The sequence below is a fragment of the Chaetura pelagica genome, unplaced genomic scaffold (genome assembly GCF_000747805.2).
Source record: "Chaetura pelagica isolate M959 unplaced genomic scaffold, ChaPel_1.0 scaffold441, whole genome shotgun sequence".
Classification (NCBI taxonomy): domain Eukaryota; kingdom Metazoa; phylum Chordata; class Aves; order Apodiformes; family Apodidae; genus Chaetura; species Chaetura pelagica.
The window spans coordinates 300315-319084 of record NW_009952164.1 but is presented as its reverse complement, the minus strand read 5'-3'; the positions used below and the strand labels follow the sequence as shown (position 1 = coordinate 319084).

Below are 18770 nucleotides of genomic sequence, written 5' to 3'. Positions count from 1 at the left end.
CTCCCCGCTCTCTCCGCAGCGCATGACGGACAAATGCTTTCGGAAGTGCATCGGGAAGCCCGGCGGGGCGCTGGACAACTCGGAGCAGGTGAGCGCGGCCCGGGAGCAGCGGGGCCCGCGGGCCGCCCCGGGGCAGCCCCTGAGGACTCTCTGTCCCGCAGAAGTGCATCGCCATGTGCATGGATCGGTACATGGACTCCTGGAACACGGTTTCCCGAGCCTACAACTCCCGGCTGCAGCGGGAGAGAGCCAACATGTGAAGTGCCCCAGCTCCTGCACCAGGGAGGGACCATGTGGGGAAGGGACGAGTGGCCAGTCCAGGTGGTTGGAGGCAAAATCCTGCTGCCTTTCCAGCCCCTGCCATGGCAGAGCAATAAACCCTCAACTGAACATTTTGCATCCATTGGCCTTTTATTAGCACCAGACCCAGGAGCAAGTGAATTTTCCAGCCTTGAGAGCCACCGTGAGCTGCTTGGTTTGCTTCATGCCCTTCCCACTGGTCCAGACTGCCCACTACATACAGCAGTTGATAAATCCCTACTGTGAGAGGCTGTGAGAGGCAAGGAAAAGGGAGGCCAAGCCAGCAACACAGTCCCCTTGCCCAAGAAGCAAGTATGGACCCAGCCATCAGGTAGTCACCCAGTCCCTTTTCATCAGTGGAAAAGCTGCCATAAGATGCTCCACATGCCACACTTGGCTCTTTTTCCCCTTGTATTTGTGTAGGTGTATGTGGGGCTCACTTTTGGGCTCGTGGGGTGTGACTCAGTTGAAGCAGAATGTTGAGGGGCAGGGGTGCTCTTATTTAGGTTTGCAGCACAGCCTTGAAAATAGCTGTACAAGCACAGCTAGGGATGAAAGGAGTTGGGAAGTACTTTATTTATAGAATAAAATGTATTGTGTGGCTGTGATATTCTGTAACTTCTGGTTTGACCCTGGCATAGATGTTCCATCTTGAAGCCTACCTTCTAGGCATCATTTTTGAGGGAGGAGGACTTCTGCAACACAGGACTTGGGTGTGGCTTGGGGCTGAGCTCTCTATTGTTCTTGGTTTATACCCATCTCTGGAAAGGTCTGTTCATGTTGAGTGCACAGCAGATGGAAGAAGAGAGTTTTGGAGATTAAAAGAGCCCAGGCCCCTGTAGTGAGATTTTTTGTTTGCTGGAACAGGGAAACAGACTGGAAGGTGATGTCTTCTCAGCTGTTAGGACATTCAAAGGGATGTGGGACAACCTAATTTCATCTCCCAATGTCGAGCTTCTGTGAAGGGATTAAAGTCACACAAGTCTCACATAAGGTAAATTATTAGGAAATAGCTGGACATTTGGACTAATTGAAACTGGAGCTTCCCATCCAGAGTGGGCAGAATGACTGCTTGAAAATACAGTGCTTTCTAGACACGTTTGCTTAGGGCCTTGTTACCTTTCTTTATGGCTGTGTGAGTTTTGTGGCACTGGCTGTGCAGGGGCCCCTGTGTTCTGAGGGGAGTGTGCCACAAGTGTTCCAGCCTGATCTGAACCTATCTCCAGCTGAGCCACTCCTGGAAGCTGGGTCTCTCCCACCTTGCTGGAAAAGTGAGGGATCTCACTGCCAGCTGGGTTGGGAAGGAAGACAGCTCTTGCAGTTCCCAAATGTAGAGCTTGTATGCCAAAGACTAGGAAGGGGATTGGGCTACTAGCTGCTTTGGTTGTCAAATTTATGAGATGTCTAAGCCTGCCCAAGACCTGGTACATGAGCTCTGCATCAGTTTTTGTGAACAGAGGTGGTCTGTGTGCCTTATGGTGGCTGGTGGGACTTGACTTCCCACTGAAGGGAGTTTAATCTTTGGGCCACTCTCTCAGCACTTTGAATTCTTCCCACCCACCTTAATCAGAACTGATCTGTGGGGCTGTGCCTTGACCTTTGTCAATTTAATAATTTGTTTCTTTATGCAAAGGGAGCTGGGGCATGGGGGAGCATGAGGAGCCTGTCCTGATTCTCTTACACAGATGAGAGTCTGTGCAGCCTTAAGTACCAATATTTTAGTCATACCTTCTCTTGTGATGAAATGAGGAACCAGGGGATCATCACTGTACCAAATGTTCAGTGGAGAGAGGAGCACACCCTTTCCAAAAGCTACTGCACAAGGTCACAGCTCCATCAAGGCAGTGGGGCCTGGGGCAAAGCTCACTTGTCTCTTGGCTTGGGGATGACAGCTCAGAGACAGAGGTCACTAGAATTCACATGGATCTCCAGCAGATGTTTCAGGCACCCCTCAAACTAGAAAGGCCATATTTTAATGCGTAGGATGTTTGGCCAGGTCTTACGATGGGACAGGCCTCGTTTATTTATAGAAAATGTCTAGGATTGTACCTTTCTATGCAAAGCAGTTATCAAATGCCCTGGTGTCACAGCTGCAGTGGGTCACAACACTGGCATTTGCTTCATACCTGCAGGCCATCTTCATCCTTTTGCGGCATCCAAAAACCGTACAATAGCTGAGGGGTTAGTGCATTCTCTGGCAATGACTCCTCTCATTCGTTGCCTTCCCTGAGTGTTGAGATGCAGCTTCAGAGCTTGAGGTTCTGAGCAATCCAGCCCTGGACAGCTGTGACTTTGGTGTAGACACCAGGGAAGTATGGCCTGGCACAGCCATAGCCCCAGCTCGTGATTCCTGCTAGAAACCACTTCCCTGAGGGTTCTTTACATGCCAGGGGCCCACCTGCATCACCCTGCGGAGAGAGGAAAAGGGTCCTCCTGTATCAAGCCCAAAAGGCAGCCCAGCCCTCCCAGCTGTCAGATGTTCTTTCTCTCTGGGACATAGGAGCACCTGCTGTCCTGTTCCCCACCTCCCCAGGAGCCTGCTTCTGAGATGGAGGACTACTCAGTGATGTCCTTGCATGCACAGTGTGAGGTGGGGGCTCTGGAACATGAAAGATCATGTTTGGAGGTACAACAGGTTATGAAACAGGCTCCATGGCATCCCTGTGGTCTCTTGCTTGGCTTTACCTCCCTGCATGTTTCCCTGGCCTGCCACAGGTTGGTGGGGTGAGCAGAATGGACTTGGGTAATGGTGTCAGCCAGTGGAGATGGATGGACAGACAGCTGAGCTAGGGGAGGCAGGGCAAGGGCCTCCTGAGACAATGTAGCCCAGGGACTTGGCACAAGTTTGCTCTGTCCCAGCAGCAGTGTTTGCTGCACTTGCACTCACTGAACAACTGTCGACAGTGCCCTGTGGGAAACCAGCACACACCATCCTGCTACTGATCTGCATAGGGTAGAACTTCTTGCAGGCCTGGTCTCCAATCATGTTCACTGCTGCTTTTTGCAGATGCTTTGACATGAGACCTGAGGAGAAAAGTGTCACTGTTAATTGGTGCAGAATGTGGGAGAAGCAACAGCAGCATGTTGTAGAGGTGGGATCTGTGCAGCCTTGCTGGCCAAAGGGAGAGACCTGCACTGGGAAAGTCAATCTGGTTTCTCCCTGGCAGAGAGGAAGGTCTCTTTGGTGCATAGATTGTCAGGCAGTTCGGCTGACCAGACAGAAATGGTATCAGGGTGGTCCTTGTGCTGCAGCAGCACAGCTGGAGCAGCTGCTGCAGGGCTGGGCAGCACTGTGGCTGGCATGTGGAAAGCTTGGGAAGGCTGCAAGAGGACAGAGGTGTAACCAAATGGAGGAGTACAGTGCATGGCAACTGGGCAGGAGATTATGGTGACATCAGACCTTGCCCAGGTTGGCATCCGCTGCAGCGTCTGGCCTTGCATGGGGAGTGCTCAGGGCAAGAGAGTGGGAATCACAGATGTTTGGGATCACAGGGTAGGTGGCACTTAGCTTGGTCATCATGGAAGACCTCTTGGCCATTACCTCCTTCCTTTGTGGAGCCCCAGCCTGTGATGAAGCATCTGGCTCCTTCACGGAAGATGTGTGAATTGTCTGGGAGACATATAGGTTTGATGGTGCTGCTGAACTTGACAGGTGTGCTCAGCTCCAGCAGTGCCACATCATAGTCCAGGCTGTAGACATTGTAAAAAGGGTGCTTGTAGATGCGGAATATTTTCTCCATTTTGCCATCGATGCCACTCAGGAAGGGTGTTCCTAGAAAGGCCACCCACATTTTGGGGTCACTGTAACTGCAGAAAGACAGTAAACCTGGCTGTTAGGGGTATGGCCTCACAAGGAGGGACATTCCTCTACTTGTGGGGCTGGGATGCACTATGGCCACACCTTGTGAGGCCAGGACCCCTGTCTCCATCACACTGGACATACCCAGGCTTTGCTCAACTCATTCCTCTTCACACTTACCTTCAGGGGCACATCTGTGACAGGCAGTGGGGCACGGCATCCCAGCCCTGGGGCTGGACTGCAGGGAAGGGGAAGGGCAGGTGGGCTGAGGAGAGTGAGGCCAAGGCTTCACCAGCCACCACAGACTTACATATCAAAGCAGTGAGCTGCAGAGAGCAGCCACCGGGCGGCGATGAGGACAGCTCCACACTTGTGCTCCTTGCGCCGCAGCCAGAGACTGACTTGCCAGGGCCATTCTCCTCGAGCTGCAGTGCTGCCACCCACGATCTTGCTGAAGGCCAGAGTACTGGTCAACCCACAGTCTGGGACAGAAGAAGAGGCACCGTGGTTTTTAGTAACTGGAAGTGAAAGGGCTATCTGCCCTCCTTCCACAGCCCTTGCCATGGGGCAGCCTTCTGGGGAGACACACAGGGCAGGGGAAGCCATGAATTTCATCCACCCATCTCAGGGCAAGGCTTGGCAGACATGGTGTGGTTTGGGAAATTCTACTGTTGTCACAGATCGCACCTTCAAAGGTTGAGGTACATGAGGAGGGGACATTTGGATGGACTGGCTCAGCTGTCACACAGCAAGAAATGTGCTGCCCAAGGAGCAGTCCTGGGGATGACAAGACATCTTCTGGGCTGCCATGTTGTGCCAGAGTTGTCTTGCCATCATGTATTAACAGACTGATTGGCCAGAAGGCCTGTGTGCTGGGAAATAAGTTCTCATGTTTGTAGCACAGGAGAAGGGGCCACATTCCCTGGCAGAAAATTCACACCCTGCTCATCCAGTTTTATTTTGTTACAGACTCTTGCAGACCAAGCACTACAAGGTTGGCAGATCAACCTGGACCACAAGGGGCTGGCCCAGGCCCCCAGGATGTAATTGGAGGCCCAAGACAGCCCCTGTGAAGTTGGTGGGTTGCACTGGAGTCTGGGCCATGGAGCATAAGGCTGGGCAGCAGCTGCAGGCTGCAAAGCAGTGCTCACCACAGTTGTGCTCATCAAAGCCGTTGCTGCAGTCAACAATTCCATCACACTCAGGATTTTCCTTTCCAATACAGACCTTGCTGGAACATTTGAAGGTGAGACTGGTACAAGGCACCACTGGAAGACAATAACCCATGGTCTGCTCAGTACCATCTGTGCTGGGGCTGAAGGTCTCCTACTGACATGTCAATAAATCTGCTGCAAATTTTACCTGGTGAATAGGTGGGCTTGGCAGGCTCAGTGGTTATCAGAGCTGTGGAGGTTTCTGTCATTACTGTGGTCATCATCATCCCCAGGGTGGTTCTGTTGATTGTGCTGGGCTGGCGGGTGAGGATGGTTGCAGTGGGAGCTCTAGTGATGGTTGAACTGGAAGGGGTGCCTGTGCCAGGACTGGGCCACTGAGAGATGGTATCTAGGATCCAGTCTTTGAGTTTGGTAATTCTAGAGTACACACCAGGTTTTGTAGCCTGGGCACAACCAATTCCCCAGCTTACGATGCCGGCCAGATAGAACACTCCTGGGGTCACCTCACAGGCCAAGGGTCCTCCTGAATCTCCCTGAAGAAGAAGCAAGGCAATGGCTGCTCAGCCCAGTCTCTGCTAGACAGGTCTAGATGGGGCTGCTCCTCAGCCACACTGGGAGGACTCAGCTAGTCCTAGACTCTTCTTTTCCAGCCCTGCAAGGCTGGCTGCTGCCACACAGAGGGTGTGCAAGGCTTGAGTGTGCAGAGGCTGAAACTAGGGTCCGTGGCTCAACCTGGCTGCACAGATACAAGTGACATTTATCGTACAAGTTAATAGGTCCTGACAGCCCCCTTCCACAAGTGAAGGACATCCACCACCAACTACAACTGTCTTGGTGCCACAGGAGGAGACCTACATCGTCCAGGACTCCAGTCAGAGTCAGAGAGGCCAGTGGGATGTTGGTTAAAGTCCTGCTCAAGTTTTATTTACTTTTCTAAAGCTCCAAGGCAATGGTCTGAGTTTTTTGAGCTAAGGGATTACAGCCTGAACAGAGCAGCTCTGAAAATACTTCCCAAGGATGTGCTGAAGCTGTGTGAGTTAGCCCAGCTTTCTGGAAGAATCCACATAGGAGCAGAGAAACCTCAGACTCTTACCTGGCATGAGTCTATCTTCCCCTCCAGGAAACCAGCACAGATCATTTGGTCAGTGAGGGAGAAGTTGTAGAGGAAGTTGCAGGTCTCCTGGTCTATGATGCCAACAGAGGCTTTCTGCAGGATCTCAGGCATGGTGACTGCATGAAAACCATGGGATTAGTGAGGGAAGTGGGAAGTAATGGCTTTTAGACTGATCCAAGACATACTCCAGGAAAACAGGCTCTACTCTCACACAGATGTTGAGGTCTGTGTGAGCTACTCCCTCAGCAGCCCAGAAGCTCCTAGCTCACCCCAGGGTGAAGTTCCATACCTGTGCAAAGGATACTGCACAAAGTCAGTAATTCCTGTTGTCTTGACAACTTCTGGCTCCTGGTCAACTGTTAGAGGGACAGTAGTTTCTTTGGTAGCACAAGTGCCACCCTCAGACCTTCTCCCTAGGATAAGATCTTTGCTTTTTCTAATTGCTTGAAACATTTTTGCAACAGAGCGTGGTTGCTGAGGGTAACATACTGTCCTGCCAGAGCTACAGAGGCCACCGAGGCAGTGCCCCACTCTTGCTTAGCATGGGAGAACTAGTGATGAGCCCATCAGGTTTCCCTAGTTCCTGCCAAGCTGCTCTCTCCATGTTTGCTGGTGGCTCCTGAGTAACTGTGGGTTAAAGTAATGCTCTGTGTGCCCTTGTTCTGTCAGTTCCTGCCTTGTCCCTGTTACTGTCCCCTTTCCTGGATGCTCCCAAGTCTCTCTGGGTTGCAGTGCCACAGGCTCTGCTGCTGAGTTTGTCTTTGCTGGAGAGCAAATCAAGTGGATCACTGCTTACCATTCCCTTCTTCGAGGTTACCCCACCCAGAAATGATGCATTTCTTGCCAACAGGAAACATCTGCTCAGCAGGTGGGAGACAGATGGGCTGGATATATTTGTTGAAGACAAGGGGTCTTGACAGTTCAAGTACAGCCACATCAAAGTCCAGAAGAAGAGGGTGGAAGAGGGGATGCTGGATCACCCTTGTTACATTGACTTTCACTGCATTCCCATCTGTTCCATTCAGTGATGTGGTTCCCACATAGGCTTCAACCTCTTCTGGATTTGTCCTGCAAATACATAATGGTCCATACAAATACAGGAGCTGGACTGGATGATCCTGGTGGGTCCCTTCCAACTCAGCACATTCTATGATTTCTATGTTTGCTCACCCACACAAGCCTAGCATGAAGTCTGACATTTACATTGCAGACAAGTTTAAATGACCAGAGTTCAAAACCCTCCTTTACCAAAGCAGAGGCCAGCAGGCAGAAGAGAAGTCCTGCTAAGTCAGCCCCAAAAAACTGTTTCCAGCAGGGGCACATGTTGGATGTCTCCTGAAGGTGAACATAGAGTGAACCTCTCCTCACCTCCAGAAACTTGTGATTTCAGGAGGGTTCTGGCATACAGGTGGTGCCTCTATATTCAGTAGGCCTTGATGGATTTGGGGATTTTAGCTGGATTTTTCTAAAGCTGTGATTTTGTTGTTTTTTAACCTCATGTGAATTTTAAACGTTCAATTTAATGACATTCATGAAGAACTGCTTCCTTCCGATTGTTTGGCACCTGCTCTTGGGGGGTTATTTCATGTCTTAGCAAACCAGTCAGAAGGCATTCCCTAGACACTGTGTCTGTACCTGCTGTAATCGAACAGTCCCTTTCCCCAGCTCTTTTCCCAAGTCTAGTCTGATCTATTTTGTCATGCTTGTTGTGGATGCTGTTCCACACCCAACTCATCCTTGTGTCTTAGCCTTCTCACAATGTTGTTCTACCACTGCATGCAGTGTTTGTCATGTCTGTGTGCTGTGAATTACCAGCAGCATCCTGGTAATCTTAGTAGTTTTTCTAATAATTACTGGCATTCACTTGCTCTTCAGTTGCCACTGCCCACAGAACTGCTGTTCTCATGACAATATCCACAGTATTTCTCACCTTTATACAAATGGCAAAAGCTGCTGCAGATCCATCATCATCTACAGACAGTGACATTGCTTTTTTGTGATGTGCCTCACTTGACTTGTGTGACTCACTTGTCCACCTTGCATTTCACTTGCTGTATTGCCCAGCTAGTTAATGCATCAGGTTGTCTTGAAACTCTTCATAGTTAGTTCCCCTTTCTGCCTTCAGGAATTTTCATTCTTGACCAACATTCTCCTCTTGTAACTCATGACTTTCTGTAGGTTATTTATAAATAACCTTGGGCTTGGGCTCCTGCTGTTTAATAGAACTATGCAGGATTGAACCAACCATGTTTCCTTTTCAGCTGACCATGTATCTCTATTTCCTGGATTTCAGCCAATTTTGAAGGTTAAATTTCTTGAAGAAGCTCTCCTGTGGCACCTGTCCTTTTCCATCCCTGTTAGATGTGCTGTTCTTGCTCCTTGCCTCATCCCAGCCTCCCCACTAACCCCTTTCTGCTATGAATCTCTGGCTCTGACAAGAATTCATGTCCAAGTGTTGGGTTGGTTTTCTTCCCCAGTGACTAACGTGCCACAGCTGTGGGTCTGGCTGCCAAACAGGCTGTGCTGCCCAGGCTGTGCCACGGGTGGGCTGTGTGGCTCCTGGGGCTGCCCAGGCTGTGCCACAGGTGGGCTGTGTGGCTCCTGGTGCTGCCCAGACTGTGCCACGGGTGGGCTGCAGGGCTGGCAGGGTTGGACTCTTACTCATTGAAGCAGTGAGCTGCTGACAGCAGCCAGCGGTCCCCAATGATGGTGGCTCCGCAGAAATGACTTGAGTCTTCTTTCAGGCTGACTTGCCAGGGGATCTCTCCTCTGGAAGCATCTGTTCCTCCCACGATCTTGCTGGGTTTAGAGAACCCAGGTCGTCCTCCACACTCTGAACAAAAGGCAAAGCATGACTTGTGATTGCTCCTAGCAGAAGACAAGCGAGGAGAGACTTTTGCTCTCTCTAAGAAGTAAGTCTGTGCAAGGGACAGCTCAGGGCTGAAGGGTGAGGCACCTGCCCAAGGCCTGCCTGCTGATCATGGTGGTCCCTGACTGTGGCTGTGCACAGCCATACATGGACTTTCACCCTAGCTGCTGTTCTGCATCTTCCTTTTGGCAAGTCCTTAATCCTGTGCCTTTCTCAAAGGCAGGGTAACCAGCAGCTCTGTGCCTCTCAGCCTTGCCATTCCAAATGAAAATTTAATAATAAGTTTAAAAAATACCCCCTGCACCTGCATTTCTCTGCAGAGCTGCTGGGAGAGCTCCTTGGAGCTGACAGGCCATCCTGTAGACACCTGCCCTCCTTCCCTTCAGAGAGAAGATGCATGGCTGCTATGAAGTCAGCTTTGAACTGCTGGGAGATCCTTAGGTGGCCAAGAAAAATTGAGTGGTCACCAGGTGAAACAGTGTCAGACACTGTTGTGTCTTAGTACCCCCTCCTGGGCTGGCTGGAGCAGACCAGTTACACAAACAGCAGAAAAAATTACACATTTGCAAAAGCAAAGGACCCCACAAAACTCATCTGCACAGGCACTGAGTTGATTGTACCAGGCTGCTCTGGGCTAAGCTGGGGCACCCAGCTGGTGTCACTTGTGCCCTTAGCACTTAGGCAAGGGTTGTGTGGGTCACCCTACTGAAGGTGATTTCAGCTCAGTCAAAGGATGAATCTGACGTTTGGATCTTTCCAGCCAGTTCTGCCCAGGTGCACCCACCCTGTGGGTGCTCATACCTTGTGGTCTTGATGCAGTCACTGGCTTGCTGGCAGCTGGGGCTGGTGACATGGTGGGCACTGCTCTGGTGGTGGTGGTGGTGTTGAGCTCTTCAGAGCTGTTGGTACTGGAGTGTACTGGAGGGCTGGTACGGGCTATGGAGGTGGGGAAGGCAGAAATAGCATCCAAGATCCAGTCTCTGAGTTTGGTAACACGTGTGTAAACCCCAGGTCTCCTGGCTTCAGCACATCCAATCCCCCAGCTCACGATTCCCGCCAGGAAAAACTTGCCAGATGGTTCTTGGCAAACCAAAGGCCCACCAGAGTCACCCTGCAAGAGAAGCCAGATGGTGAGCTCTCCCTGGGATGCTCCAAGCTCATCCTGGCCACCCTCAGCACACCTCCTGCCAGGCTCTGTCTCTCTGCCCCTGTATATTCCAGCTCACTTCTGCTTAGTTACTCTGCCCTAGTGATGAGTGAAGCATCTCCTGTGCTGGCCTTTGGCTGCTCCCCTGGGCACATTGTCCTGCTGTCAAGCAGTCGCCTTGTGCCCTTGATGTGCCAGAATAGCACAAGAACATCCTCCATAAAACCAAAGGTAAGCATTTCTACTGGTTTAATCACTTTTATACTTCTGCTCTTAAAGCTTCAGTGCAGCAGCCCCTAAACAGCCAGGTGATGGTGTCCATCACATGATACGCAACCCAGGGAGACAAAGCAGAACTTTGCAGTGTTTTCTTGATTTGGTCTTTGGTTCCCTGCTCAGTTTGATACTGGGGGGCCACATGAGTGTCACCGATGTAGGACACGGTGTCTGTGAAGCTGGCAGTGCCTTCTAGAGGCTGGATAGCTCCAGGTGAGTAACGAGTAACAGGATGGGTCACATTCCTCATCCAACCTCAAATCTTCCATTCTTGGCACATTCTCTGGTGTTTGTGCTGCATTTGGTGCAGAAATATCAAGCGCCACCACCAGAGAAGTGCAGTTTTGCTCAACTGGTTGTGGGTGTGAAGGGTCCTGCCAAACCACAAGGACAGCTGTGGAAATCACAGTCCTCCTCTCCCTACACAGCATGAAAGGCAAGATTTTTCTGCAGCTGACCACTTGCAATTCCCAGCTGGATAAAGGCTAACTAGAGAAAATACTGAGTTCACCAAAAACTGTATATGTTTGAAGTTTCCACTGCCTCCCATAGCCACCTGGATTTTGATCTGAGGACCTGCCAGGTACAGTGGCAGTGCCAGCCCTGGTTACAGCTCAGGAAGTAGAGAAAAGCAGATAAACAGCCAGAAGAACCCCTGCTCTAAGCACTAGAGAACACATCCTCATTTTTATCTTCTGCAGTCCCTGCTCTGTACTTGGGTGCAAGGTGTCAGATTTTGCTTGTTGAAGTGCTGCTTGCTGCATACTGGGAGGCAAAAGTCTCCTGTGGGGAGGTGTGCTGGCTCTCCTAGGCAAAGCTTACCTGGCAGGAATCAATTTTCCCCTCTAGGTAGCCAGCACACATCATCCTGTCTGTGAGAGCATGGCTGTAGAGGCTGGAGCACAGTGTCTGGTCCAGCAGCTCCACTGTTGCTTTCTGCAGGACTTCGGGTTTCACCACTAAAGAAGAAAGATGTGGCCATGAGCTCCCCAGATGGACCAGCTGCCCATGTTACAGCCTGACCAGAGCTGAGTTCCCTTCCCTGGTGCTTCTGAAACTCCTCAGCCCCCCATGTCCCCACGCTTTGCTTACAGAAATCGTCCCTGAGGTAGCCCCAGCCAGAGATAAGGCACTTCTTGCTGGTGGGGAAGCGGTGCCCAGCGTCTGGCAGGCACACGGGCTGGATGTACTTGGTGAAGGTCACAGGTCTCTTCAGCTCCAGCACAGCCACGTCGTAGTCGGCCGTGTCGGTGTTGTAGGAGGGGTGGGGGATGATCCGGGCGATGCCCGTTTTCACCGCGGCACTGTCTGAGCCTCGCAGGGAGGTGGTCCCTGTGTAAGCTGCCCACATGGCTGGGTCCTGAAACCTGGGAGAGAGAAGGTTGGTGAGCCCCCCCATCCACTGCACCACCCTGCAGAGCAGAGCCACGGGGGGAGCAGGGGCGGAGGTGTGTGTGGGGGTGGTGCTGTCTCCTGCCCATCCTGCCCAACCTGCCCGTCCTGCCCTCTGTGCTGGGCCAGCAACCCCCCAAGGCTCCATCTGGCAGGGGAAGGAAACCAGAACAAAGGGCCAGAGCAGTGGGAGCTTGAGCTGGAAAATACAGCAGGTTTTGGAGATGACTTGGGACAAGCTTCATGGTTTGCTTCAGTGCCTGGCAGCACTTCCATGTCTAACATTACTGCTGGGCATGAAGCCTTGAGTGGACACCCAGAGCTAAAACCCCGTGGCAGGTTGGCTACCTGAGACACAGTTTGTGGTTGTGCTAGTGTAAGTGCTGGTTGTACCAGCAGCAACAGCTTACTCGGTAAAGCAGTGAGCAGCAGACACCAGCCACTTCTCCGTGAGGATTGCAGCACCACAGAAGTGTTCGTTGTTCTCCCGCAGGCTGACCTGCCATGGGAACTCCCCTCTGGATGCCTCTGAGCCCCCCACGATCCTGCTGGCAGTCTGCATGGCGGGGCGGCTGCCGCAGTCTGCAAGGGAGGAGGGAGCCAGTCAGGACCGTGCAGGATGTCCCCCCAGACAAGTGCTTTTACTGGCAATGGGAAAAGCTGCTGAAGCTCCATCCATGCCACCAATACATGCTCAAGCAGCAGGACATCTATGTCAGGGCAGACTTCAACCTGCACGCTTGGGAAAGAGCACTGCAAGGCACTGGGCCATGAGAGCATCCTCCCTGATCGTCTTCTAAAGCAAAGAATTCTGGAGAGAAATACCTTGGCTAGTTTCACAAGCTCAGTCACTGCCTCATGATCTGATCCCAGCAGCTTCTGGGCATGTGGCACTTGCCCAGCATGCCAGCCCACCAGGAAGGTGGTCCTTGTCATGACCCTTTGCAGTCAGTGGTGGGACCAAGCGGTTCCTGGGGTACAATTCCCCTCACCCTGATGCAGACATCTACTATTGGTCTGACTAATTGTGCTGTGTCCTTGGGTCTTTTTGGTGCTAAGATGCCCTGGTGGTGTTAGAGCAGTCAAGATCTGCAGCAGTGGGTTGTGGCCTGTCCCCTCCGTGTCCAGGAGGCCTGAGAGACACTCACCACAGCCCCTTTCATCAGAGGTGTCAGCACAGTCTTTTTGCCCATCGCATTCAGGGTTTTCTTTTCGCACACACTGGGTGTTGAGGCAGGTGAACATGTCTCCAGGGCAGCTCCCTGGGGACAGCAAGGCTTGAGTCACTTGTGTCTTCTGCAGCCCTCCCAGCAACCATCCCCAGGTTTCCCCAGATGCAACCACCATGGTATCTGTATCATTGCTCCCTGGCAGGGATGAAGCTGGGAGTGGAGCTGCAGCTCTTGTTGACCTTGCAGGGGCAAAGAGATGCAGGCCCTGAGCTAAAGTTATAAATAAGATGGGGCACGAGCATCTCTGGTATTTGCAGACCAGCAGGGAGAGGCTACAGGTCAGGGTGCAGCCAAGGGAGCTGGGGCAGGTGGCTCCTCCCGCTGCCAGGCTCTTACCTGATTTCAGTCCAGGTCTGGGGGGAGAAGCCTCACTTGGACCTGTGATGAAGTGGAAGGAATGGGGATCAGTGAGAGTGTCCCTGTGGGGGCACAGGAGCTATGTGCTCCCATGGACCACGCTGTTCCTGGGCCAGGGTGGGCAGAGGTTTAGTTTCATCTTTTCCTCCTGCCTGGCAATCACTTTCCCTGCCCCACAGCCACCAGTGAGCTCCTGGTACAGTCCTCTTCCTGACACCCCTCCTCAGTTTGCTCCACCAGGGGCCCAGAGCTGCCTCTATGGCCCTGCAGGCTTTTGGAGCAGTCTGAGATGCAGGGAGGACTTCCGAAGAGCTGCAGCCTCCCAGGCTCCAAGGCTGAAGCTGTGCATGGCTGCTGCGTAAAGCCAAGGTTATCTGTGCACCTTCCACCTGGGCTGCACAAGGGTCCCAGAGATCGGGGGACCCTGGGCCATCCTTGCAGAGGGAACTGCAGAGGAACACACACTTTCGTGTTTCCAGACATGGTTTTTTTTCAGGACCTGAGGTCCTGTGGTCACATGCAACAGGCACTGAAGGAAAGGAGAATTTCTAGCCAGAAGGTTTCAGAGAATAATTCAAATATGAGAAGTGTCTTCCCAAACAGGAATTATTGCTACACCTCTGAACAGTGCCTAAGGGCTGCTGGGCACTGCACGTACAGACAGCCCAGCAATCAACCATCTGAGGCTGGATCTCTTGCCCCTCAGGCTGGTTACAACTGCTGCAAGAAAAGCCAAAGAAGCTGCAGTTTATGCTTGAGGCTCTGCTGTTGCTGCAGGGCCCCGAAGCTGCTCTTACAGGGCAGAAAGCAGCAGGACAGCATTAGTGTTGGAGGGAGACCTGGGGACTCCTGGGTCTGTTGAGCAGCTGCCAGGATCATCTTTCTGCTGCTGCGTTGTGAAGCTGGTGGCACCTGGAGCCAGGCAGAGGATCTCTTGCTAGTTTGCTCTGGTGCTTGACAGCACTTCTGTGTCTGACATTGCTGCTGGGCATGAAGACTTAAGTGGACACCCAGAGCTGAAGCCCTGTGACAGGCTGGCTACCTGAGACACAGTGTGTTGTTGTGCTAGGGTGACTCTTGGTGCCAGCAGCAGCAGCACAGGGCACCCTGCTCTGGCTGCCCGGCAGGGGTGTGAGGAGCATACCTGTCAGAGAAGCTGAGGATATAGTCCCATAGGCAGCCAGGGAGAGACCTTCCTCCTGCAGGGCAGCTGCCAGCCCATGCCTGAGAGCTTCCTCCTCCATGGTGGAGCTCAGGGGCTGGGAATCCTGCGGCGCGAAGCGGAGTCGGAAACGAACAATCACACTTGAGTTTCCATTCCTACTGGAAGACAGAGAATGAGTGGGTACATTGGCTCCATGGTCAGCACAAGGGACAGGCTCTTGTGCCAGCTGCCTCCAGGGAACTCCAGGGAAATAAAACTAATTCACCAAGGCTGGAAAAGCCCTCTGAGATCATCAAGTCCATCTATGACCTGACATCCCCAAATCTCCAGACCAGGGCACCAAGTGCCACATCAGCCTTTCTTTCAACACCTCCAGGGATGGTGCCTCCACCACTTCCCTGGGCAGTCCATCCCAATGTCTGATCACCCTTTCCATGAGGAAATGGTTCCTGATATCCAACCTAAACCTCCCCTGGTGCAGCTTCAGGCCAGGCCCTCTTGTCCTGTCACTGGTTGCCTGGGAGAAGAGCCCAGACCCACCTGAGCACAACCTCCCTTCAGGTGGTTGTAGAGAGTGAGAAGGTCCCCCCTGAGTCTCCTCTTCTCCAACCCCAGCTCCCTCAGCCTCTCCCTATAAGACTTTGCCTCTGGTCCCTTCACCAGCCTCATTGTCTCCTCTGGACCTGCTCCAGCACCTCAAGTTGCTTCTTGCAGTCAGGGGCCCAGAACTGCCCCCAGGACTCGAGGTGAGGCCTCCTCAGTGCTGAGCACAGGGGGAGAATCACATCCCTGCTCCTGCTGGCCACACCATTCCTGATACAAACCAGGATGCCCTTGGCCTTCAGAGCCACCTGGAGACACTGCTGGCTCATGTCCAACCAGTTGTCAACCAGTACTCCCAGTTCCCTCTCTGCTGGGCTGCTCTCCAGCCACTCTTCCCCCAGTCTGTAGGTCTGCAGGGGGTTGTTGTGGCCAAAGTAACTTAAGGTACAAGTTTCTCTGGAGATTTGCTCTGGGTTGAAATGGTTGTTGGCACTTTTTAATTTGGCCTGAAATTCAGCTTTGGTTGAACAAAGGTCTTTTCCTCTGCCCTTTGACTACATTTCCAAATTAAAGGTTCCAGAACACTGGTGCAATCCCAGAAGAACATCCAGCCTTGACCAAAAAGCATTTTCTCTGTACTAGTTATGAACAAGACCACAGGTGTGAGCTCATCTTATTGGTGGAGCTTGTCAGCAGCCCTGAAACACAAGCTGCACAGTCCGTGGCCAGAGCTGCCTCCACTCACCTGTAGCCCAGGATGGTGCAACCAGTGCAGCTCCAGTCCAGCTGAGAGGCCTGGAAACTGGACAGAAACTGCAAAGGAAAGAATGATGGTCACACACTTATCAAGCAGAAGACCCCAGGGAGATGGGACTAGAAGGTGCCTGGGATTTTGCAGGGAGCTGGATGTCCTGGTTTGAGCCAGGATGAAGCCTTCCTTTTGCTGATTTTTTTTTTCCTTCAGTAACTTTCTTTTAACTAGCAACAGTGTGTTCTAAAGCTGATAAGAGAGGAACGTTTCTCTAACTGCTGGGGCTTCAAGGTGGCACCTTCACTCTGCTGGCTCAGACAGAGAGATCTCTGACCCTCTGCAGGAGGCCGAGTTAGACAGACAGCAAAACTGGCCAGAGAGATTCCATTCCATAGAGCTACATGAGCTCAGAGGAAGGACAGAGAGCACACAAGACAACTTCCTTCCTTTTTCTTCCCTTCTCCTCCACCCATGGCCAGTGCCTGCGGAGGACTCCGTCCGTCCCTCACTGGGGACCCCCAGGCTCCAGCTCTCCTGACCCTCATCACTCTGTGCTCTCTGGCAGCTCCAGATCTTTTTGGGAGTGTTCTCAGCTAAGGAGATGCTGTGGGAGTTGCTGGGGGTGGGGGGAAGCGAGAGGCTTTTGCCCATACCGGAATGTATCTGTATATAATTGTATATATTTTCTTATTAGTGTTTAATTAAAGCTGTGTAGTTTAGTTTTCAATCCAGCCAAGTCTCTCTCTTTCTCTCTCTCCTTCCCTACCTGGGTGGGAGGGGAAGGGGATCGAGAGCATTGTTGTCGGACCTGAGTCAAATGGTGACACTGGAGTTAGCTGAAGTATCTTCTCTTGTGTCTGCAGGAGCACCTGTGTCCACCTCAAGGGTAAACCTTCTCCTGCTCTGGCTCAGGGCATGAGGCACATCCCTTCTTCAGGCCTTCCTACTACTCTTGCAAGCAACAGACCAGAGCTCACATTTTCCACTCCATAAACACCTCTTAGGGTCCCTTGAAGCTCAGCCCAGCCCCACGTGTACCCTGCTGATGTTTAATAAATCCTTGTTTTCTTCCTGCCCTTGGAATCCAGATTCTGCTGAATGAGGATGGTTGAACTGGGCCTTAGGGAACCACCACGGTCTTTCCCAAGTCTTTTCCTTGCAAGCCCAAGTCAACTCACCAGCCTCTCAAGAGCAGGGGTCAGCACCCTGTAGTAGTCTGAGCTCTCCAGCTGCAAACTGCTGTTGAACGGGATTCCCTGCAACTCCACCGTGTGCTCAAAGATGGTCTCTCCAGTGGGATGACAGGCTGCCAGAGAGGGTAGGTGTCAGAAGCAAAAAGGACACGAGCTTTGGGGCTATGGCTGGACCCAGCTTTCCTCACCATCTGCTCTGGAACATGAGTCTCATCATGTCCTTTAGACCCTGATCATTTGAGCAGCCTGACTGTCCCTGACCCCCCTGGTTGCCCTGAGAGTCCCCATGGCCATGCCAATCTGCCCTGCAATGTGCAACAAGAGAATTTTGCACTGGACTAATTTGAACTTGAAAATGTAGTTTTTGTTAAGCCTGAAGCAAAAGGTGACAAACAGATGAGTAAGTACAGCCTGACAGAGTAATCCCAGATTGGCCATGTCCTTGCAGAAACAGCTGGGGAAGGTGTGTTGGGTTCCAGAGTCAGCTTAAAGAGCTGTACTCCACAGCAGAGTTGTACTGGTGGGATCTGTCAGTCTTGTCAGGCTGGGGTCCTCACCAGGGTGCTGGCTGAGGTGGCATCTGGCCATGTGGCACCAGAGACTGCAGGAGGGAGGTGGGAGATGTGAGGAGATAGTGGTCATGCTCAGGAGTGGGACAGTAAAGCAGGCAGTGGCTGCAAGAGATTGTGACAGGAGATGGCTGGGCCAGCAGGGTCCAGTGACAGGAACTTGGGGAGTTACAGGGAGAGGCTGGGGGAGAGGAACAGAGCACACATCTCATGTGACATTGAAGACAGAGTGCTTCAAAGTCAGACATTCAGAGCATGAGTTGACTACAGCCCTTGCAGTTTGTTTGCTTAGGTGGGGAGGGTTGACGACACTTTAATCCTCAGCAAAAGGCTTTGGGGGATTTTTGCTATGAGGACTATGGGCTCTGCAGACCAGTTCTATTTTGGAGCACCTAAACTGAAAGAACATACCCAGCTGCACACTCACCCAGCAGGATCCCCAGGTAGAGGGCTGTCACACCACCTGCCACGGCAGCAGCAATGGTTAGCTTCCAGCAGCTGACCCTCAGGCCCCTTCTCTGGGGGCCTACCACTGGCTTTATCTGGTCCATGCTTTCTGAGCAGCTCTGCAGATGGCCTCTGTGATTAAGAAGAAGAGGAAAAAAAGGACAAGCCTGGGATCAAACATGACATGCCAGCTATGGTTACCCCAAGAGCTTCAACCAGTGCATTCTCACAACAACTGAAAGGATGGATCCACACTGCATCCCCTGGATGTGCCTCAGGCTGCACTCAGGAGATTTTACTTTTATGTTCAGGTTTTAGGATTTGAACCCTTGTACCATGGTGGCCTCTCCCTGACTGGGTCCCCCTCCCTTTCTTCCTTTCTACTGGCCACCACTCAGCATGGCCACGTCTGTTGTGAGTACGAACCAGCCTGAGGCCTCC

General features: G+C 52.2%; 2 protein-coding genes across 2 annotated transcripts in view; one reads left to right on the top strand and one right to left on the bottom strand.

Moving 5' to 3' along the window:
• The window catches only part of TIMM13 (translocase of inner mitochondrial membrane 13 homolog (yeast)), a 1441-nt gene extending 1181 nt beyond the window's left edge, over positions 1 to 260 (top strand). Inside the window, exons 3-4 of the mRNA XM_010007280.1 lie at positions 20 to 88; positions 162 to 260. Of these exons, the coding sequence (XP_010005582.1) occupies positions 20 to 88; positions 162 to 260 (168 nt within the window). The remainder of the gene's footprint in view (positions 1 to 19; positions 89 to 161) is intronic.
• A 2043-nt stretch (positions 261 to 2303) lies between these two features.
• Positions 2304 to 18433, bottom strand: TMPRSS9 (transmembrane protease, serine 9). The gene is made up of 19 exons (XM_010007263.1): positions 18310 to 18433; positions 17299 to 17426; positions 16115 to 16182; positions 14806 to 14984; positions 13641 to 13682; positions 13221 to 13334; positions 12483 to 12654; positions 11773 to 12047; positions 11503 to 11639; positions 10059 to 10368; positions 9050 to 9221; positions 7185 to 7456; positions 6368 to 6504; positions 5462 to 5807; positions 5251 to 5367; positions 4410 to 4581; positions 3842 to 4107; positions 3188 to 3324; positions 2304 to 2708 (listed from the first exon to the last, which is right to left on the bottom strand). The coding sequence occupies exons 1-19, from the start codon at positions 18431 to 18433 to the stop codon at positions 2547 to 2549; spliced, it is 3330 nt and encodes a 1109-aa protein (XP_010005565.1). The 3' UTR covers positions 2304 to 2546.
• Positions 18434 to 18770: the final 337 nt, after the last annotated feature.